The sequence below is a fragment of the Canis lupus genome, chromosome 23 (assembly GCF_003254725.2).
Source record: "Canis lupus dingo isolate Sandy chromosome 23, ASM325472v2, whole genome shotgun sequence".
NCBI lineage: Eukaryota > Metazoa > Chordata > Mammalia > Carnivora > Canidae > Canis > Canis lupus.
Window position 1 is genome coordinate 49,563,980 of NC_064265.1, and position 22,883 is coordinate 49,586,862.

General features: G+C 44.5%; 1 protein-coding gene across 6 annotated transcripts; it reads right to left on the bottom strand.

Annotated features, from left to right (window-relative positions):
* Nucleotides 1–711: 711 nt before the first annotated feature.
* On the bottom strand, nt 712–22,848 carry C23H3orf33 (chromosome 23 C3orf33 homolog). 6 transcript variants are annotated; one of them, XR_004808599.2, is made up of 6 exons: nt 22,677–22,848; nt 19,895–19,954; nt 16,033–16,180; nt 14,346–14,506; nt 11,575–11,697; nt 9,884–10,023 (listed from the first exon to the last, which is right to left on the bottom strand). XR_004808599.2 is itself a non-coding variant. In XM_035705042.2 (5 exons), exons 1-5 carry the CDS (start codon nt 22,815–22,817, stop codon nt 2,195–2,197), a joined length of 537 nt encoding a protein of 178 aa, XP_035560935.1. In that variant the 5' UTR covers nt 22,818–22,848; the 3' UTR covers nt 712–2,194. The 6 variants fall into 6 exon arrangements, 4 of the variants coding, with proteins under 4 accessions (XP_035560935.1, XP_025291902.1, XP_025291901.1 ...); XR_007405133.1 differs by having other exon boundaries at nt 9,886–10,023; nt 11,561–11,697; XM_035705042.2 differs by lacking the exons at nt 9,884–10,023; nt 11,575–11,697 and adding an exon at nt 712–2,248 and having other exon boundaries at nt 22,704–22,848.
* Between the last annotated feature and the right edge of the window lie 35 nt (nt 22,849–22,883).

The following is a 22,883-nucleotide window of genomic DNA, read 5'->3' on the forward strand; positions in this document are numbered from 1 at the left end:
GCCGGGCGAGGAGAGTAGGGCGGTTAGTGCAGGGGGGTGGGGGTGGGGGTGGGGGTGGGGTGGGGGGTGCACCGTGACCTCCCAGCGCAACATCTAGGGTTTCACCTTTTCATCCCACTTAGCCGATGCCATAGAAACAACCCATTTGTATTATTCAATTCAACGGAGGCAATTACAATGTCACAGCAAAGCACCATGGGCGAGGAGAAACTTTATCCTGAAAGCAATCCTGGACTCTCAAAAAAAAGAGAGAGAGAGAGAGAGAAAGCCACCAGAGTAGTCCCTTGAATTTCTTCATGCCAGGGTACCAAGAAAAATCCAATTTGGAAAACAGACATATAAGGTTCCTTGGCTCCAAAGAAAGAAAACTTCCTAAGTCGTTTTGTTTTTTTTTTTAACATGTCCAAAGGAAAATCCTCAATGTATAAGAAATTAAACAGGTAACTCCTCTCCTACCCCCAAATTGCTTCTCGCTTTGCATACAAATAGATGGTTTTTAGAGGTTTGTTTTGCTGGTCATCTCCATGGTGAACAGGAAGGCCAAAAAGAGAATAAGACACACACACACACACACACACACACCCCAAGGCGACCCCGCACACAACCACGGAGGTTACCCACTCCAAGCCTCCCGTCTTGTCTTTCTTATCCCTGAAAATCCACAGATGCGCGCCTTAAAATAAGCCCAGACACAAAATTCACAGCAGGAGCACTTGTTTGTCAGAGTCTTTATTTTGAAAGTGTTAATCGATGTCCGCAATTTTACGAGCTTCAAAACTTTCTCTCTAGGCAATACTTCAGACCTACCGAAATCGAGGCAAATACCACCCAACACTCCCGCTCCCCACCCCTTCTTTTTCAAATCGAGCATTGGAGAAAACAGCCCAAACCCCATCTGCTGGCCCTTCTCCCTCCCTTCGTGTGAATCATACTTAATCATGGTCTTAAGTGTTGAAGACACATGAAGATATCCATAAATCTTTTCATGTAGCTTCTCCCTCTGAGGTTTTTTTTTTTAAACACCATCAATCAGAGAAAAATCACTAACTAAAACCAAGAAAATATTGTCACACTGCTAAGTGTTTGGGAGCCAGACAAGAACTACTTTTCCCCGCCGGTGACTATCCCAGGGAATGATAACAAAGGGATTAGACAGTGGGTAGTACGCAGCCTCTCCAGGCTACCCAAACCCTTCCATGGTTACCGAATAGTCAATAGAAAAACAAAACAAATAACACCCCCTTCCTTCACCCGTTACAAGGGAACTGGGGAAAACAATGGGATTGGGATTCACACTTCTTTGGGCAGGTCTTATAGTGTAGTACCTTTTTTGGGTGGTCTCTGGGTCACCCAAACTACAGGCGTTTTTTTAAGGACTCACCCCTTTTCCTACTCCAGGAGTATAAGGGACTCCTGCTGGCAGCTCAATTCAAGGTTGAAATCAGACCCGCTGGAAAGCCTGGGGTTCAACCCTCCTGGCTTCCCCAGGCGGCGGCTCGGGGACCCCCCTCCGTGCAGAGAGTTCCCCAAGGCCCTTTACAGCGGTCCTTTGACTTAACCTCGTCTGTGCAGTAAAAGGGCCATGAAAGCACCGATTTTTCTTAAATGCCATTTACTGGTGAGAGACCTCCTTCCCCACCCCCACTCTCCTCTGGCTTCCAGAGCGATGACTCTCATTAATTATACTGGCACAGCACGGCCTGGCCGCCCTTCTAAATCGCTGCCCGACTTCCACCCGTCACCCCTGCCCTGATCACCAGGGCGCCTGACACAGGATCACGGCAACTCCCGTAAAGGTGCCCGAGAGCTGGCAAGGGTAAGCCACGGCTGTGCTCGGAGGCGGGCCCGTGTGCTGCGCGGCATCAAGGGCTTCTTGGAGAACCAGATTCTTAGGAATCTGGGTTGAAAGCTGATGTTTCTGGCGGTACAAAAACGGGGCTTTCAGTTGCAAATACAGTGGTACTGGACACACTGAGATGGAATCAGCAACCATCTGCAAGTCCCATCCGTCAAGCGGGCGAAGGAGATAAATATTCTATTTCAATCGATGCACCAACAAGTCAGGTAAAACCACCAAAGGGCTTAACGGGGACGGAGGCGGAGTTCTCTCTCTCTCTCTCTCTCTCTCTCTGCACATATTTCGTGAGCACTTGCATGTTCCAGACACTGCACGATGGTAAGTCCCAGCTGGGGCTCACCCGGTACCCCCGATGCACCGAGCAGTAGCTGTCCTCTCCTTCGGGCCCACCTTTACAAATAACAAAATACAAATACAAACAAGATACAAATAACAGAACCGCAACCCACTCACTTGAGGAAGCGCCCGGGGACTGACTCCCATCTTGCAACAGAGAGGAGAGGATCAGTGCTTCAGCCAAGCACCATCATCGTTGCTTTCCCACATTCATTCTCACTCTTGAGCCTACTCTTTTTCTCCCTGGTTTTGTCAATGTTTTGACCTTATTCTTTCCTATTATAGATGAGCTTTTCCACAGGCCGGTGGGTGGAGAGAGCGTTACCAGGGACAGCTCCATGACCTCAGCTCGTGATCCCAGGGGAGAGGCCTTGTGGTGGCGGTGGGGAGGGGATGGTGGTGTTGGTTTTGGTGGGGGGGGGGTGTCTTGTTGTTTTGTTTTTTGATTTTACCATCTGTAAATACGATTGTAGGAAAGGATCCTAACTGACCTGGTTCAGGTCACGTGTCCATCCACAGGTCAACGAAGGCGGTCAACACCAAGTAGAGTATATGTGTGGCCAGTCTCTGATTACACACCCAGCCCTACGGCCAGGAGCTGGGGCACTTGGGGTAGCAGCCCCCCCAGAACTGTGTGGAGTTAGGGAGGATCTGGCCCCCATAGGAAGGAAGCTGCTCTTCCCAAATGAAGGTAGCAGTGGAGTCTGGGAGATAAAAAGAGCAAGGGTCCCCAACGGTGCCACCTCCTGAACCTGCCACCAAAGAAAGCCCTGAACACCTTTGCACAGATTTCTATGCGTATGACAGAGATTTATATAAAAAAAAAGAGAGAGAGAGAGAGAGAAGAAAATTCCTGTGTGCGTTTGGAAGAACTGGGTGGGGGGGTGCAGCATAAATGCCACCAATCTTTCTGTCCCCGGCTGCAGACACATTCATCCCCGCAAGTAAGCCACTGTTACCCTCAGCTGGAAACGTCCAGAAAGGAACATAGACAGGACGGCTGATCTTGGGAAGAGTTCCCCAAAGTAGAAGAGTATGATGAAACCCTATGCATGGATCCCCCCAGTTTCAACAATTATTAATATTTTGATCATCTTTTATCTATTCAGGAATGTGAGAAATTCACTGAAGTACTTTGCTTCATAAATTAACACATTCTGGCAGTGCTGTGCTCTCGGTTAATGGAAGGAACGCACGCCTGCAAAATAGCTAAAGGAGACTACAGATGAAGCTCTTAGCAAAATGCCTCGCGCCAAATGAGCGCTCAGAGTTGTCGGGTGCTGTTTTAGGGGTGCCTGGCTGTCTCAGGTGGTGGAGCATGCAACTCTTGATCTTGGGATTGTGAGCTCGAGCACCACGTTACAGGGGAGAGATTATTTAGTAAATAAATTACTACTGTTACTGGTAACCTATTTAAAGCTTTTATTTTTTTTTTTTTTAAGATTTTGTTTATTTATTCATGAGAGACACAGAGAGAGAGGCAGAGACACAGGCAGAGGGAGAAGCAGGCTCCACGTGGGGAGCCGGATCCCAGGACTCCAGGATCACGCCCTGAAGGCAGATGCTCCACTGTTGAGCCCCCCAGGCGTCCCTATTTAAAGCTTTTAAATGCTAGCAAAGTCCACACATTGAAATGTATTTGGCCTCCAGAGGAAAACAAATGTAGGGCTAACCCCTTGCCAATAGACAGTAACATTTTTAAGCGCTCCCTCATTTTTTTAACGATTTATTTATTTGAGAGAGAGCACAACAGCGAGAGGGGGCAGAGGAAGAGTGAGAATCCTGAAGCCGACTCCCCGCTGAGCACAGAACCCAATGTGGGGCTTAATCCCTGGACCCAGAGACCATGACCTGAGCCAAAATTAAGAGTCAGCCACTTAACTGAGCCACCCAGGTGCCCAAAGTGCTCCAATTTTAAATGGCCGTTTCATATTTTCTCTAGATCAAGCCTATACAATTGTTTGCCCTTTCTATATGGAAATATCAAAAATATTACAAGCAGGGGCGCCTGGTCGGCTCAGTCAGTGGAACATGTGGCTCTCGATCTCAGGGTTGTGGGTTCGAGATCTCTACTCTGGGTGTAGAGATTGCTTATAAGTAAAAATCTTAAAGTGCATCTTTTGTTATATTTGTTATATATTTGTTATCTATTTCGCCTTACAAATACAGAGATGCAGTTTAAATTGTTTGCCAAGCTCAGGAAAGAGCCCGGACTAGATACTGGAATTCAGAACTCCAGGCTTCCTACTTTGATACCGTCTAGGTGAAGTCCTTCAATTCAACTAAGATTTTCTTAAACCCCAGTTATACTGGGTTTTTTTTAGCAATCTCTACACACAAAGCGGGGCTCACTCTCACAACCCCAAGATCAAGAGTCGCACGCTCTTCCCAAAGAGCTAGCCCGGCGCCCCAGAACGAGTACTTTTTAAAAGGCAGAAATCATGCTAATTAAAGTGAACTTCTGGGGATCCCTGGGGGGCTCAGCGGTTTAGCGCCTGCCTTTGGCCCAGGGTGTGATCCTGGGGACCCGGGATCGAGTCCCACGTTGGGCTCCCTGCATGGAGCCTGCTTCTTCCTCTGCCTGTGTCTCTGCCTCTCTCTCTCTCTATGTCTCTCATGAATAAATTAAATCTTAAAAAGATTAAAAACAAAAAATATATATTTTTTTCCATTTTCTATTTTTCAACTGGTTTCTTTTCTCCCAGTGGTTGGGGGGCAGGGAGTAAAGGCAACAGTAGTGTCAGAGAAAGACAGAGCCGAGCCCCCTTTCCTTTCTCCTAAGAGCTTCACAACCCAGCTCTGTGAGTTTGGTTTCCAGAAAGACCTCCCACAGAGCTAGTATCTACAACTTTCGAGAGGTCAGAGCCTGCTGGGCAGGACCAACATGACTCGAGGACTTTCCCGGGCCCAGGAAATAGTACTGAAACTTTGAGATTACATTTTTTCATGATGGAATATACTGGGTTCCTCCTCCCACGCTACCATTAAAAATTCCTGCAGAATCCCATAATATCACTGAAAGAAAAATGGATCTTCACAGCCTATCCAGTTGCGGCCCAGTCGTCTCCTGGAGCAATCATTGCATCATTGCTGTAGACTTGAACAGAAGCTCAGGCAAAGGAGCAAATTGTATTGTGAAGAGGAAAAATAAAAGTGCTAAGCCAGAGCGCAATCTCTGAAGCTTTGAAAGTTGAGGACGGGGAAGGCGATTTATACCATAAGGAAAATTCTCCTGTTCCTGTACCATTTGGGATCCTAATGGCGTATACCCGCTCTGTATTACTAACACCTGTTTTTTTAACCAGAAGACAAATGTTTAGGTTTTTCCACACAAACATAGTAAAAGGAAAAATTTCATTTTAAAAGCCATATGTTGGGCAGCCCGGGTGGCTCAGCAGTTTAGCGCCACCTTTGGCCCAGGGCGTGATCCCAGGCTCCTTGCGTAGAGCCTGCTTCTCCCTCTGCCTGTGTCTTTGCCTCTCTCTCTTTCTCTCTCTGTGCCTCTCATGAATAAGTAAAATTTTAAAAAATTAAAATAAATAAATAAACGTTATATGTTAGTTTTGTTTCATTTATGTGTTTATGCTAAATATGTATTTAAGGGCTTGATTTGCCCAAAATAACTATCATTTTCAAATCTGACACGTTTTAAAGTTGTTCTTTCAGACCACTAAAGGCAAATGAATCTTCACAGTGTAGGATCATGAGATGTATAGAGGAAAAGGAGACTGGGAAAATAGATCCTAAAAAAAAAGGAAAGAAGAAAGAAAGAAAGAAAGAAAGGAAGGAAGGAAGGAAGGAAGGAAGGAAGGAAGGAAGGAAGGAAGGAAGGAAGGAAGGAAGGAAGGAAGGAAGGAAAAGAAAATAGGTTCCTGGTCAAAATGAATAGGCAATACAGGAATGGTTCACTTCATTCTATTTTTTTTTATATATTTTTTTAAGATTCTATTTATTTATTCATGAGAGACACAGAGAGAGGCAGAGACACAGGCAGAGGGAGAAGCGGGCTCCATGCAGGGAGCCTGATGTGGGACTCAATCCCGGGACCCCGGGGTCACACCCTGGGCCCAAGGCAGACACTCAACCACTGAGCCACCCAGGCGTCCCTAAGATTTTTTTTTTTTTTTTAAGTAATTTCTACACCCATTGTGGGTCTGGAACCTACACCTCTGTGATCAAGTCACATGTTCTACCAACTGAGTCAGCCAGGTGCCCCCGTCTACTTCATTCTTTATTTCATTCCTTAATTTAACAAATATTCATGGAGTTCCCAACGAACAAGAAACTGAACTAAATGCTGTGGAGAAAGCAGAAATGCTCCAATATTTAATAAGGTATGATTTGAGTTGCAGGATCCATTCTACTTTGGAAGAGAGAGGACAGAGAAATAATTATAATGTGGCAAATGCTAAAACAGATCTGTGTTCAGTGTTTGTGGAAGAACAGAAGAGGGCACTAATTTCTCAATTTCACTGCCCAAGTGTTAAAGCTATGTTTTGATAACCAAAACAAAACAGAAAATAGAAGTAATTATCCCATTACCTCAATTTTTTAAAAACTCTACTTCTGCCTGAATTATATGCCCTCACTTTAGTTATGGAAATCTTTTCATCAGGCCTCTTCAAAAGAGTGCTAGAAAACGAGATCCGCAGTGATTTTTCAGTAACCCTCGCACTGCAGGCCAGTACATGTATTCAAATATATTTATAACAAATTTAACAACAAAAAATAACAAAATAACATGTATTCAAATATATTTATAACAAATTTAACAACAAAAAATAACAAAATAACATTTATCGTTGCTATGTGCAATGCCCTCCAATATATTTTATTCTGTTCTGTTTTTCTTAGCCCAACATGGGACTCAAACTCAGGACCCCAAGATCAAGAGTTGCACGTTCTACCACTGAGCCAGCCAGACGCCCCTGTTCTGTTCTTTTTTCTTTCTTTTTTAATAGATCATGGCAACTCAAGAAATTGATTTCACATCTCACTGATGCTTCATGGCCTACGGCCAAAAAACACTGCTCCAGCATGTCCTTTAAAAAGCAAAGTAATAGGGCAGCCCGGTGGCTCAGCGGTTTAGCTCTGCCTTTGGCCCAGGGCGCGATCCTGGAGACGCGGGATCGAGTCCCACGTCGGGCTCCCTGCAGGAAGCCTGCTTCTCCCTCTGCCTGTGTCTCTGCCTCTCTCTCTCTCTCTCTCTCTGTGTGTGTGTCTCTCATGAATAAATAAATAAAATCTTTTAAAAAAATAAATTAAAAAACAAAAAGCAAAGTAATAGTGCTCAGAACAGAAACAAGTATGGTCAGCAGGACCCCACATGCACCTTCTGCCCTGCAAACCAACAGATCTCCAAGCCACATGGGATTAAATCTCTGGGAGAAAAAAAGGGTTGTGATTGCTCAACCCTTTGACCACGAAGCCACATCAACCAAACGGGCTACTAAAGTTGTCCAGCCCTCAAAGGGTGGATCCTCCTCCTAATGGAAGATCCTTTGAAGAGGCTATGGAAGATAAGGAAAAACCTTCTGGAGAGAAGAACTGGAGCATCCAAGGCTGACCAAGAATTTCACACACTGCAGGCCTGGGTGTCACATTATCCCTGTCTGCCTGAAGAAGACACATGCTCACAACTACTGACATCCTATTTTCCCTCCATATCATGGATTGGGTGCATTGACATTTGGCCTTACGCTTCCAGGTCATCAAGAATTAATCTGGACCTGACCAAAAGGAATTCGGATCACTCAGAGATCCCAAACTAGGGCATGGGATTAATTTCTAGATGAACAACGCCTTCTTTCCTGAAAAACACTGAACCATAGAATCATATCTTAATCCAATTCCACTTCATCATAGTTTACAAAACTATCTAGCTAATTAATAACATCTTCCCCTGTTTTCTGTCATTGATATCATCTTTTCTATTTTAATATTTGATATCTCGAGGCTATTTGAATGGAAGTTAAAAGAATCTGTGGAAGATGTGAGACCTTACTGAAAATTAATGCTGTTTCATTAGAAAATGTTGGGGAATCTACTTTATGTTTTCACCAGCAGTCAGGAAGCAGCAATAAAGTTCTCATGCTGTATTACTGAGTCTAACAGGAGTCAACTGGGGACGCCTCGGAGGCTCAGCAGTTGGGCGTCTGCCTTTGGCTCAGGTCGTGACCCCAGGGTCCCAGGATCGAGTCCCCGCATCGCGCTCCCGCAGGAAATCTGCTTCCCCGTCGTCTGCCTGTGTTGCTGCCTCTCTCGCTGGGTGTCTCATGAATAAATGAAATATTTTTTAAAAAATTAAAATAAAATAACAGGAGTCAACTACTTGGACCTCATGATACCTCTGACTTTTGTCGGCATCACAGATCATCAAGAAAACCTTCTACAGGGGGATCCCTGGGTGTCTCAGTGGTTTGGTGCCAGCCTTTGGCCCAGGGCCTGATCCTGGAGTCCCGGGATCGAGTCCCACGTTGGGCTCCCGGCATGGAGCCTGATTCTCCCTCTGCCTGGGTCTCTGCCGCTCTCTCTCTCTCTCTCTATCATAAATGAATAAATAAAAAATCTTAAAAAAAAAAAAAAAGAAAACCTTCTACAGACATCGTGGATGTTAGGGGATGATCACTGCTGTTATGCAAGAAGCTTGTACATAGTGTTAGGATGATTTTAGCAGCAAGTAAATGTACAGATCAGATCCTCAAACCAACTCAAACTGGCTTCATAAACAAAGAAATTTACCATGTCACACGAGGAATTAGGCAAGATATCTCAAAGATTGGCTACTTCAGGAGCTCAGCAATGTCCTAAGTTATATCCCTACTCTTTGTGTCTTGGGTGCTGTCACTGATCTCAGCACGTTGCTTCTTGTCCTTATAATTATTCTCATGTTTCTGCCCAGAGGGTTATCCCCTTCATCTAACAACAGGTAGAAATTAGCCGTTCTTTATTTATTACTAGAAATGAGACCTTCTCGTGTACTCATGTAGCTTTTCCCCAAATTCACCAGCAGTCAGAAACCAGATAGGGGAAAAGAGTAGCCTCAGACATGATGTATAAAGAGTTATTTTATTATAAGTAATCAAAACTGGAAGAATAAACAGATATTCTCTTTCAACAAAAATTAAATTTGGCTGCCCCAAATAACTAAAGTAACAGTATCCAATAGTTAAACTCTCTCTTCAAATATTAACACTACAGGAATACAAACTTTATCCTGGTAACATTATAGAGTATGTCGTTTTTCCCAAGGCATAGTAAGCACAGTTTGCTTAAATTATTCTGATATTACATTTAAAACAATCATCTCTTAAATATTTAAATACCGTTAGAGTGCAACTTCAATTATTTGGAGAAATTTCCATTTCAACTCAATGAAAATGTATTTTGCTCTTTTCTGGGTGGGTCACCTCCAGACCTCTTGGAATATTTCATCCTTTTCTACGGAAGTGTATGCGATTCATAAGTTCTCTGAACTTCAGTATTAAGGAGTAGTTATTTATGTTGTCTTTCCATGCTTCATAAATCCTTCTAAATTTGTCATAATAACTTTCTTTTTTCAAATTGAAATCTGACCCAATTTTTTTAAAATAACTGTCTTTTTTCCATATTTCTCTCCAGGAGCCTTTGAATTTTTCCAAATAACTTTCTTCAGATTCTTCCTTCCATATTCCTTCTCCTTTTCTTAAGGCTGTTAATTCAGCTTTAAGTAATTTTTTGTGAATTGTCCAATAGATTTTAGAATCGTAATCTAGCCCTTTAACAAGAACAGTTTTGCCAAGGCCTCTTCTCAAAATTTCTTCATTCAGACTCACACTAAAATATCTACCCTTGAATAAAAAAAATAACACAATCCAATTACTTAAGAAAACTGCTACTACACCCATAACATCTTCTTAACTTCAGAATTTATATTATTTACAAGCAGTTATATTAAACCATTCAGAGGAGTTCCTGGGTGGCTCAGTGGGCTAAGCACCCAACTCTCGATTTCGGCTCAGGTCATGATCTCAAGGTCATGAGATGAAGCCCTGGTCGGATTCCATACTCAGTGCACAGTCTGTGGGAGATACTCTCTTCCCGCACTTGCTGCCCTCCCCCCCACACACACATTCTCTCAAACATAAATAGATATATAAAATCTTTAAAAAAAAAAAGTCATTGAGCAACTTTTCCTCCAGAGAAAAGCCAAAAAACATAAAGCAAAAGAATCCCCAGGAGTTTAAAAACACATAATGCTAAACCCAAGATTTTCATTACTAGAAGAGATCCTTGTTCAAAGTTAATTGCCTCTTTTTTTTTTTTTTTTTTTTGAGATCTTATTTATTTATTTGAGAGAAAGAGAAAAGAGAGCAGGGGAGGGGGGCAGAGGGAGAAGCTGCCTCCCCGCTGAGCAGACCTGAGGCAGGGCTCAGGCTCATCCCAGGCCCCTGCCACCAGAGCCCCCCCCCGAGTTGCCTCTTTTATAACATATAGTTCTCCACAGACTCACAGGCCTTCTAACCCAAAGAGGCTAATAAAGTATAAAAAGTGTTTTAGTTTGTTTGCAGTTTGGAGAGGGAAAGGAGCACACAATATAGGCAAAACCACAGAAGGCCAGAGACAACCCGAGAAGTATACAAATGCAAAATGAACTGAATCATCACTGAATTATTATTTTTTAATTATATTTATTTATTCATGAGAGACACACACACAGAGAGAGAGAGAGAGGCACAGACACAGGCAGAGGGAGGAGCAGGCTCCATTCCATGCAGGAAGCCTGACGTGGGACTCGATCCTGGGTCTCCAGGACCACACCCGGGACTGAAACTGACACTAAGCCACTGAGCCACCCGGGCTGCCCCATCACTGAATTATTATATTAGGTTCAGAATTCCAGTGTGTAGGAAGGTGCTGGTTTGTAAATACACTTTTAAAAAACTTCCCACAAAATAACATTAAAAATAGTCCTGGACCTTGACTCTTCATCCTTCAGGAAATTTCCTTCATCTCACTTCCTTTTTTTTTTTTCATTTTTTTTCATTTATTTATTTATTTATGTATGTATTTATTTATTTATTTATGATAGTCACACAGAGAGAGAGAGAGAGAGAGAGAGGCAGAGACACAGGCAGAGGGAGAAGCAGGCTCCATGCACCGGGAGCCCGACGTGGGATTCGATCCTGGGTCGCCAGGATCGCGCCCTGGGCCAAAGGCAGGCGCTAAACCGCTGCGCCACCCAGGGATCCCAAAAAATACAATTTTAAAGGGCTTATCATATATTTCTCAATGTTTTGAATTTTAAGAGCTCATTCACTTAAACCAAAATCAGAATAACTAAAATTCAATCTCACACATTAGTAAAACTGAACAGATGTAAATTACCAGAGTCTGCATACCGCATAGTTGGGTCACGTAGGAAGCAATACAAGCTAAAGTATGTAAGGTGAAGTGCGAGCTCGAGAGCCAGAAAGGAGCTAGGCTGCATACAGCCTCTTCCACTTCATTACCCTGAGTCCCATCTGCAAACGGGAGTAAAAACAGTGACTCCATAGGGTGGTTTTGAGAATAAATTATATACACTTCTGAACTTAAAATAGTTTTTAATTTTTTATTTGTATTTTTATTTATTATTATTTTTTGCTTTTTTTTTTTTTTTTTTTTTGCTTTTTAAAAAAAATTTTTTTTTTTTTTTTTTTTTTTTTTATAATTTTTATTTATTCATGATAGTCACACACAGAGAGAGAGAGAGAGGCAGAGACATAGGCAGAGGGAGAAACAGGCTCCACGCACCGGGAGCCCGACATGGGATTCGATCCCGGGTCTCCAGGATCGCGCCCTGGGCCAAAGGCAGGCGCCAAACCGCTGCGCCACCCAGGGATCCCTAAAAAAAATTTTTTTAACGATGTTACTTGGGGCACCTGGGGTTCAGTCAGTTAAGCAGCTGCCTTTGGCTCAGGTCATGATCTCAGGGTCCTGGGACAGAGCCCCACATCAGGCTCCCTGCTCAGCAAAAGCGGGGAGTCTGCTTCTCTCTCTATCCCTCCCCCTGCAGCGCTTGCACCTGCAGGGGAAGGGGCAGAGGGAGAAGCAGAGAATATCAAGCAGACTCGCTGCTGAGTGCAGAGCCCAATGCCAGCTGGATCTCAGTACCCTGAGATCATGACCTGAGCAGAAATCTGGAGTTGGATGCTTAACCTACTAAGCCACCCAGGTGCCCCAATATTTCTTTAAAAAATTTTAAGTATCTCTACACCCAAGGTGGGGCTCTAATTCATGACCCCAGGATCAAGAGTCACACACTCCACCAACTAAACTAACCAGGCGCCCAGAGAAGATAACGTTTTTGTAAAACCTTTGGCATCTTTATATATTTTGTTTTACCAACTTACTTCAAAAAAAAAAAAAAAAAAGGTTATTTGTAAGTAATCTCTACACCCAACATGAGGTTTGAACTCACAACTCCAAGATCAAGACTTGCATGCTCCACTGACTGAGCCAGCCAGGCACCCCTACCAGCTTACTTTCAAACGTAAACCATTTCAACCTATCAGTGTGGATAATTCTTATTTTAAAAGAACTAAATGTGATCTGGGCATACAGAGATTAATGAGTTTCGTTAGGCTTTCTTTTTTTTTTTATTTTATTTATTTATTCATGATAGTCACAGAGAGAGAGAGAGAGGCAGAGACACAGGCAGAGGGAGAAGCAGGCTCCATGCAGGGAGCCCGACGCGGGACTCGATGCCGGGTCTCCAAGATCGCGCCCTGGGCCAAAGGCAGGCGCTAAACCGCTGCGCCACCCAGGGATCCCTAGGCTTTCTATTAATAGTTCAAAACGTTCTGAAGAATTAAAGTGGTTACAATTTTAGTCACCTTAACATGAGGTTATTTTTTCCTTCAGATTATTTTTGTTATATAATAATGGACTTTAAAAATAAAACTGTTCTTGGGGGATCCCTGGGTGGCTCAGTGGTTTAGCACCTGCCTTCAGCCCAGGGCGTGATCCTGGAGACCCAGGATCGAGTCCCATGTCGGCTCCCTGCATGGAGCCTGCTTCTCCCTCTGCCTGTATCTCTGCCTCTCTCTTTCTCTCTGTCTCTCACGAATAAGTAAATAAAATATTTAAAAATAAAAAAATAGGGGCAGCCCGGGTGGCTCAGCGGTTTAGCGCCGCCTTCAGCCCAGGGCCTGATCCTGGAGACCCGGGATCGAGTCCCACATCGGGCTCCCTGCGTGGAGCCTGCTTCTCCCTCTGCCTGTGTCTCTCTGCCTCTCCTTCTCTCTGTGTCCCTCATGAATAAATAAATAAAATCTTTTAAAAAAAAATAAAAAAATAAAAAGTAAATAAAACTGTTCTTAATCCTGTCATAATACTTTATTTTGTACTTTCTTTTTTCAGTAATCGTCTACCAAAATTAGCATAAAGTAAGGGACACACAAGGACTCAGGACAGTGACACAGCAACAGTGATGAAGCTCCGGGGTACACGGTGGCCATGGCCAATCATAACAGTAAGAATACTCTGAGACAAAGTTTAGTTTTCAGATGATGCATTACTGATCATAAACAGTATTTAAATATGCTCGACTTTAAAGTTCAAAGACTGAGCAGTATTTACTTCAGAAAACACCCTTCTTTGTGGTTTCCAGTTGACAGGGTTCACCCAACAAGCAGTTTCTAAGCACAAAGATGATATATTTTTTTAAACATTTTATTTATTCATGAGCAACACACAGAGAGAGGCACAGGGAGCCCGATGCGGGACTCGATCCCAGGACCCTAGTGTCACACTCTGAGCCAAAGGCTGAAGCTCAACCGCTTGAGTCACCCAGGCGTCCGAACAAGGATGATGTATTATACTCAAGTACATGTAAATACATCAAGATCATCCTTAAATTAGCAATGTCTAAAGTCATTAATAATTTTAAGTTTTTTCCATTTTCTTGATTTTCTGTATTTCTGTATTTATATATTAATAAGTATATATTAATATATAAGAAACAAAATTTATACATGCATGAAAAGACCTGGTTCTCTAAACATAATTACTATGACTAGCAGTGAAGACCAGAATTCAGTCCCATTATAGATTCAAGGTTCTGGTTAATGATGTTTATGTGTAAATACAAAGAATATAATGTGGCTCGTTATTTCCTCACACTACTTACCTTATTCACTAGAAGATAGCAAAAGAGGGCTGAATTCTCCTTTCCAAGAAGTTGAAACCATAGCAGTTGGGAAGGCTTCAACTCTTCCTGTAACCACAACTTCCCAGTTTCAGTGAGTTCTACTCCTGCCAGCTTAACCAGCAGAACACCACAGGGCTCCTCTAAAAAGGTTAGGTAGAAAATTGTCTGGCTTTAATACCACGTGGCAAAAGCAAATTTCAAAGTCACGTGCCCCCCACCAAAACAGCTGGATCATGTTTATGTACAAACACCCAGACTCCTCTAGATTTGTATCTGTGTTCAAGTTTTCTTTTACAGCAACTCAAGCATGTTACAATGGAATAATGTAAAAACTCCATCCCAGGAAGCTCCAGAACAAAATGGAGAACCCATTAATAATAATAACACACGTATGGCAATTTACAGTGCTGTGGCACTGCGTGACCCCCGGAAGTAGGTTCCCCCTGAATACCCCCCCGGAGTTGTGCAGTGTACAACCTGGACAAACCCAGTCGGTGCCTTTGCTGCCTGAGCATCTAAGAGTCCTCGCTGTTTCAGAGAGAAGAGATTTAGATTTTTACAACAGAACTACAACTGAGAAGGTAGAGGACCCAGGAAGTCTCGATCCTGCTTAGATTAAAATGGCTGACAGACAAACATCCCAGGTTCTCTCTCCTTAGGGAACTGGAGTCATTCAAATTATTTAATTCCTGTTTGATTTGTTAAAAGAACTGATCATGTTAGGCATGTTGGGGGGAAAAGAAAACCCAATCTTATTCCTTTATAGTCATACCTTGTTGGACAGAGTGATATTCATTCATTTGAAGGTAAAAGATAAGAGCCCCTTTCTTTATAAAATTAAAATGATATGGAAAAAAATGATATGAAGAAGAACTTAAAATATAACTAAATTTATTCAACGAGTTTTACCAAGTCTCTGTCGGCTAATAATCATTTCTCTAGGGACTGTGAATAACGAGCTAAGTAGGAAAGGGTCCAAGCCCACCAGATGCTTAGCGCAGGGGGAGGAGATAAACCTAAACGCAGGATTATAGGAAAACGTGTTTAAGTACTAACTGCAGGGTGTATAAATTATTGTGGGTGCAGTAGAGAAAGAGGCTAATTCTGCTGGGGAGTCATGGAGAGCTTCCGGAAGCCACGCTCACGCCCACACAGGCCCTACCTAACCCCCCTCATCCTTCAGGTCTCTGATCTCGGAACAGCCCATCGAGGCTTTCTCTGACCACGTACAGGCGTGTGTTCCCCGCACGCATGACTCCCGGTTATGCTCAGACTAGTACTTGTCCCTTCTCATAGCTCTTGGAACAATTTTCACTCGTCTGCTGTCTATTTTCCAGTTAAGACTGTAAGCTCCAAAGAGCAGTCTTGTTGGCTTCACCCCATGCACAGCTAGCGCATGGCCCAGAACATCGCAGTTGCTCAGGATTTGTGAATACATTTGCCTGAATGAAATAGCGAACGGCTGAATAAAAAGAGGAAGCAGGAGAGAAGGAAATCTGGAGCCAAATTAAACAGTTCCTTGTAGTATCTAAAGCCAAGAGTTTGCACTCTCTCACAGACAATGGAAAGTTATTAAAACTTAAAATGACGTTTTTTGCCATTTTACAAATAACTTCTAATTAACAAATACCAAAATAGCTGTATCATTTTCTTGCACTTTACTTACTTTTCCATGAAGATATAATAGGTAAAGTAATGGGAATATGCTCAATTTCTAAACCATCTTCAGTTATTCGGCGTAATCGTCCACGTAGTTTAACATTCTTTCTTATAAATTCTACTGGAATATCTGAAGAACTTGTAAATTTTGATGTCTGTTAATTTATTAAAAAAAAAGGTATATGACATTTTATTATTCTTTTCATTTTAAAATTAAGTATGTCAAATTGTCATCTAAACATTTAACAAGAAGACATAACCACTGAAAAACTTTAATTTGGTCCTTAGTTTTATACCGATATCCTAGTACAATTTAATCAAAGTGTTTATAGGAGGGGGGCACCTGCCTGACTTAGTTGGTAGAGCATGCAACTCTTGGTATTAGGGTTGTGGGTTAGAGTCCCACTTTGGGCATGCGGATTACTTTAAAATTAAATCTTTTGAAAAAAAAAGTATGAATACTAAAATTTAGATTTAGTATTTTAAAAGACGTTGACAATTAGGATGATGGCATAAAATGTAAAAGTCTTCCCCTTACTCTCCAAAACTAATGAAGGATAGAAGAGAATAAACTGTAGCATTTTTGAAAAAGATTAAGACGTTCTAGTTAACCGTGAACTCAAAATGAGTGAAGGTGTGGCAAGGCTACAAAAAAAAAACCACACAAATTCCTTCTCTTCTCCACTCTTCTCTGCTCCCTACCAAAGTCCAAACACCAAGCAACTGTAAGGAACAGGATCCAAGACAAGAGAGGGTGAGGAAGACATTGCTCCAAACCAGGCCCTAATGGAAAATACCGCATGTTTCATAAAAGACTGGGTATTGCATTTCAGAAAAGACTTCCGCCAACTGGAACAAAGCTAGAATAAGGGGGAAAAGATGATAAAGAGCCTGGAAACCACATCACATGAGAAAACCAAAACTATTTTGCATAGGGAAGACAAGACTCAGAAGAAGTAGAGAGGCTCATTCAAGATCTCTTCAATTACCAAACGTCTCCCCCTTTTAGTTTTTATGTGTTTTCATTAAAGGACATACATAAAAAGACATAAGAGTGCCTGGATGTTTGGAGTTTTAGAAATTATTAAGGAGCTGAGGGAAGAAACTGAAGTAGAACCCATGTTCCCATTCTCAAGGAATTCACAGTGGATGCGAAGAACCTTTGAAGGCAGATCCCACTGCATCTACTTTTTCCAGATCCAGTAATCCCTCAACTGCAGAAAGTTCGGTGCTGTGTTTCTGTGACCTAACAGGCACTATCTGGAAGGTGAGCTAACAATATACATAAAACCAGAATACAACTGCAGAGCAATAAAGAGGTTTAAGATAAAGTGTAAGTGCTAAAGGGTTGGGGCCGGGGCTCCTGGGTGGCTCAGTCAGTTATAAATCCAACTCTTGATTTCGGCTCAGATCATGATCTCAGGGTCATGGGATGGAGCCCCATGTCAGGCTCTGCACACACTGGGGAGTCTGCTTGAGATTTTCTCTCCCTCTGCCTCTCCTCCCCACTCTCTAAATAAATAAATAAAATCTTAAAAAAAAAAAACACTGCTTCATAGGATTATTCTAAGTATTAAATGAAATTATATATATCAAGTGTTTAATACAGTGCTGAACTCAATCATCATTTTTTTAAAATATGAAAGTTGGAATTTTCTACCAGAAATTGAAAGAATATGAGAGTTTGATAAACACTGGAGGAGGAAAAAGGAGAAAAACAACAATATAAAAGAAAGCTGAGGAGGAGCTATTAGGGTGCCTTGTGGCAGGCCCGGGGTTGGTTAATGCAATATCCATTCCCAAGCCTCTCTCCCTTGTCATCAAGCACTGTAAGGGATGGAAAAGCTAAACGCTTCTTTCCCAACTTCCTTTCCCACTACTGGTGGCTATATGATAAAAACATGTAAGCAAAAGTCTGCTGAAGGCTTCTGGTAGACCTTTTGCTTTCTAGACAAAAGGAAAAGACGTGGCTGGCACCTTCCTTTTCCCTCTCCTCCTGCTTTGAACATGAATATGCTATTTGGAGATAAAGCAGCCACTCTGTGCCATGAGGACAGACATCCAGAAGCACACAGACCTAAAACTCTGTCACTGAGCCAGAGAAGCAATGCCAGCAGCACCTTGTCTCCAGAAGTCTTGTGACGTGAGAAAAAAGGCTTTTTAACTCGGTTAAGCCACTATGGTGTGGGGTTTCTCTTACTTGTAGCTAAAGTTCTCCAACTGTTACACCACAGAATTTTTGGTTCCCTAATGTTCCAATGTTCTTTTTCTACCTCCTTAGCTTGCTCTTCTCATCAGTAGTCACTATTTTCAAAAAACATAAAATCTAAGAAAAAAAAGACACCAGAACCATAGTCTAAAATGAGTAACTTCATAACATACCAATATGATTTATATTAATCAATAAGTAATTTGCATTAATAACATACCTAATATTATATGACTTAAAACAACCTATAGTTGATTTATATAATTTCTAGGGGCTAAAAAGAGAAATAATCCCTCCGCATTATTTAAAAAAAAATCCCTCTGCATTATTTTTACCTAAACTCTTAATCAGATCATTTCATATTTTGACAATTTTGAGACCTTCAAAGTATAAATGTCATGGAACATAGGTTGTAACATAAAGAAAAAGGTGGAATGAAAAGAACCAACGTTTCAAAAGTTCCATGCTAAAAATATATATATAAGCTAAAAGCAAATGACTTACAAATCATGGAGGTGTTAAAAGAAAAAACCCTATCATATTATTAGATATAAGGTTAAAAATGAGTTCAAGGTACTCAATAAAAAAAGAAGATAAAAGTTCTGATACTGGAGTCAGGGGGAAAAAGCAGCAGTTGGAAGACATGAAGGAAGTAATAACACGCCATCAACGATAATATAAAAACAATATAGAGATCAGAAATGTAGGACATTCATATATGCAGATGCAGTAAACCCATTCCAAATTGTAACATGACACTAAAATTACACCCAGTGACAAGAATCAGTCATATAAAAATACTTATAAATCTTGAATCATCAAATGGGTTTTTCCACAATATCTATTATAAAAACATTACTGAAGCAGCAAAAAAAATATGCTAATGGAAAGCATAGATTATTTTTTTTACACCATACTTCTTGCTCTATTCATTAAAAAGATCTCACAGAGGGATCCCTGGGTGGCGCAGCGGTTAAGCGCCTGCCTTTGGCCCAGGGCGCGATCCTGGAGACCCGGGATCGAGTCCCACATCGGGCTCCCGGTGCATGGAGCCTGCTTCTCCCTCTGCCTGTGTCTCTGCGCCTCTCTCTCTCTCTCTGTGACTATCATAAATAAATAAAAATTTAAAAAAAAAAAAAAAGGAAAAGCTGTCCTTTCCCTTTAAAAAAAAAAAAAACAAAAAAAAAAAAAACAAAAAAAAAGATCTCACAGATTGTTGCAAATCAGAGAAAGCATAAATTATTCAGTGCTAAAGGACATAATTTGACTGTGATCTAAATCTAAAACCACTATACAAAACGGTTTTGAGACATTCCAACACGTCTGAAATGCAAATTTAGTGATTACAGCGTTCTAGCCAACTAAATCCTTTACAGATTCCTTTTTTAAGCACGAAAAAAAAAAGTGATTATGGAAATACAGTCTAGGCCATCATTTTCCATAAAATCCTGTGGATGGATGTGTTACTTTTAAACCAAGATCTTAAAATAGGTTTGTTGTTCCAAAATAATATTTTAAACTTCTAATGAGAATAACACGATGACGCACTGCTTGAGAGAAAAATGGTCTTGAAACAAGAAGAGGAAAAAAAAAAAAAAGAAACGAGAAGAGATTAGCTGTTGCTTGCGGATCACAGGGCCTTCTTCATGTTTTAACTTACCATCCGGATGCTTCTTAGAAGTAACATTGTTCCAGCTACGGCCATTACGGTGCTGATGTTCTTCAAAAAGAGATTGAAGGATTAATTGTTACTGGTTATTATTCATAATAGCAAAAGTACTAATTAGAAGCGGGGGGGGGGGGGGGAGCAGACTGACCTTCCCCCATCTGTCCAAATAAGGCACGTCCATCAACTAAAGGCCCATTTCTCTCAACAAACTTTCTTATCTGCCCACCTACTCATTACCCTTCCCCTTTTCCTCCCAAACAAGCTGGTGTGCACAATAATTATATACGTAATATTGTATTGTTCTCCATTGACTCTTCCCTTTAACCATGAATTCCTTAAACGCGTGAACGAGCCTACAGCAGGAATGTAAATGACGGGTAGAAAAACTTGACCATCGAAACCTCACAATCCAGGGCCTCAGATGTGTATGCGGTAAACGGTCGGGAAGGAAGAGCGTATCAATGGTTTCAAAGTGCTTCATTTAAACTGAAATAGACCTAAAAGAGTTTAATTTAAAAAGAAGAACCCTGCGACTCCCTCAACAAGAGGGACAACCTGACACGCTTCCCTTCAATAAACAGGACGCGGTGTGTAAGCAATGAAGCTGAAAATACACACATGGAAAGAAATGAGGATGCGAAGATTCGTCTTCGTGTTGAAGTGAAGACACTTAGATCCACCTCTGATCTTGCCCCAAACATCAGGGAAACATAAAACAAGGCAGTGTGGGACGCCTGGGGGGCTCAGTGGTGGAGCATCTGCTCAGGGCATGACCCCGGGGTCCTGTGATAGAGTCCCACATCGGGCTCCCTGCATGGAGCCTGCTTCTCCCTCTGCCTGTGTCTGTGTCTCTCCTGAATAAATAAAATCTTTAGGGGATCCCTGGGTGGCTCAGCGGTTTGGCACCCGCCTTTGGCCCAGGGTGTGGTCCTGGAGACCCGGATGGAGTCCCATGTCAGGCTCCCTGTGTGGGGCCTGCTTCTCCCTCTGCCTGTGTCTTTGCTTCTCTCTCTGTGTGTCTCTCATGAATAAATAAATAATTTTAAAAAACAATAGTAAAATAAAATCTTTAAAATAAAATAAGGCAGTGAAAGCTTTACAATCACCAAGGTATCATGCCTTGTGTTTGTTCTGTGCATTTCCCATTTGTAGAAAAACAGGAAATACACCTAAGGATACATTCTGTGATCAGGGTACTTGGAGTAATACAGCTGTGTGCCGATAGATTTTATTTTGCTTTTTTAAAGATAGCAGGCTCCTCGCAGGGAGCCGGATGCAAGACTTATTCCGGGGCCCCAGGATCACACCCTGAGCTGAAGGCAGATGCTCAGCCCTGAGCCATCCAGGGGTCCCCCCAGGTGCTCATTTAAATAGTTTCCTCTCTCAATCTATTGAAGTCATTTTTTTTTTTTTACTTGAAATAACTCATGTGCCAATCTCTGCCTCCCTGGAAGAAGCGAGGCCTGGTCACTCAGCACGGGTGTCCCTATCTTCCAGGACCGCCACCAGCCACCACCGACTGCAGCGCTTCCCACGTGGAAAGCAGGAGCCTGGGGACCCGAGCTGAGCTGGAGGGCAGGCGCCGGGGTGCTGGCCGGGGCTGCGGGGTGCACCCCGAAGCTGGTGGCCCCTTCTCACGACAAGTTCCTGGAGCTGATCAGTCCCTCCGCAGTCTCTCCACCTGCCCCCAGGACACCGGGTTTTGCTGATTTCCCCGCCGCCCTCCGGGATTCTCCAGGGGAGACCCCTGGGCCCAGGCCTCGGCCCAGGTCACCCCGGCCTCACCCGCTCCCTAAGGGCCACGGGGGCTCGTTCCTGAAGGGCCACGGCCAGTTCCCGCGGCCCAGGTGACGTCCACATCGTCCCTTAGGGTCCCTCACCTGTGCGCAGGGCCCTGCGGACGACCCCACGCCCCACGGACCCCAAGACCCCGCTGAAGCCGCTCGGACCACCAGGGACCCAGGGGCGGCCCCATCGTCGGAGCGGCCGGGCCTTCGGGGTCACCGACCGCCAGTCCCGTCCCCCCCCGCCCCCCCGCCGCACCCGCTCAGGGCACCAGGCCCACAGGACCGCGGCCTCCCTCCGGCGGGCCCCGAGGGCTGGGGGCCACCTGGGCTGCGCCGGGCCCGTCTCGCGGCGCCCCCTCCCCCGCCGGGGTCCGTCTCGCGGCGCCCCTCCCCCGCCGGGGTCCGTCTCGGGGCGCCCCCATCCCCCACCGGGTCCGTCTCGGGGCGCCCCATCCCCCACCGGGTCCGTCTCGGGGCGCCCCCATCCCCCACCGGGTCCGTCTCGGGGCGCCCCCTCCCCCGCCGGGTCCGTCCCGGGGCGCCCCCATCCCCCACCGGGTCCTTCTCGGGGCGCCCCCATCCCCCACCGGGTCCTTCTCGGGGCGCCCCCTCCCCCCACCGGGTCCTTCTCGGGGCGCCCCCATCCCCCACCGGGTCCTTCTCGGGGCGCCCCCTCCCCCGCCGGGTCCGTCTCGGGGCGCCCCCATCCCCCACCGGGTCCTTCTCGGGGCGCCCCCTCCCCCGCCGGGTCCGTCCCGGGGCGCCCCCATCCCCCACCGGGTCCTTCTCGGGGCGCCCCCATCCCCCACCGGGTCCTTCTCGGGGCGCCCCCTCCCCCCACCGGGTCCGTCTCGGGGCGCCCCCTCCCTCCCGCCGGGCCCGTCTCGGGGCGCCCCTCCCTCCCTCCCCGCCCCCTCCCGCGCGGCGAGCCCAGCCCAGCCCGGCCGCGCTGCAGCCCTCGGGCCCGCCCGCCCCCCTGCGCCCACCGCGCGTCCTGCCGGCGGCTGCGGTACCCGGACGAGGCGCAGGTGGTCGTCCGCCCACTGCGAGACCCGCGCCACCACGTTGGGCGCCGCTCCGTCCGGGTCCCGAGGCCGCGAGGCGGTGGCCACAGGCGGGCCCGCCATGTTCCCGGCGGGCGGCGCGCGGGCGGGGCCTCCCGGGGCGGGGGCGGGGCTCAGAGGAGGAGGGCG

Coding starts and splice junctions, on each gene's coding strand:
- C23H3orf33 (XM_025436115.3), bottom strand. CDS start 22,817: ATGGCGGGCCCGCCTGTGGCCACCGCCTCGCGGCCTCGGGACCCGGAC. Junction 16,181..19,894: donor TTCTAAGAAGCATCCGGATG/GTAAGTTAAAAC, acceptor ATAAATTAACAG/ACATCAAAATTTACAAGTTC. Junction 14,507..16,032: donor TATTATATCTTCATGGAAAA/GTAAGTAAAGTG, acceptor TAACCTTTTTAG/AGGAGCCCTGTGGTGTTCTG.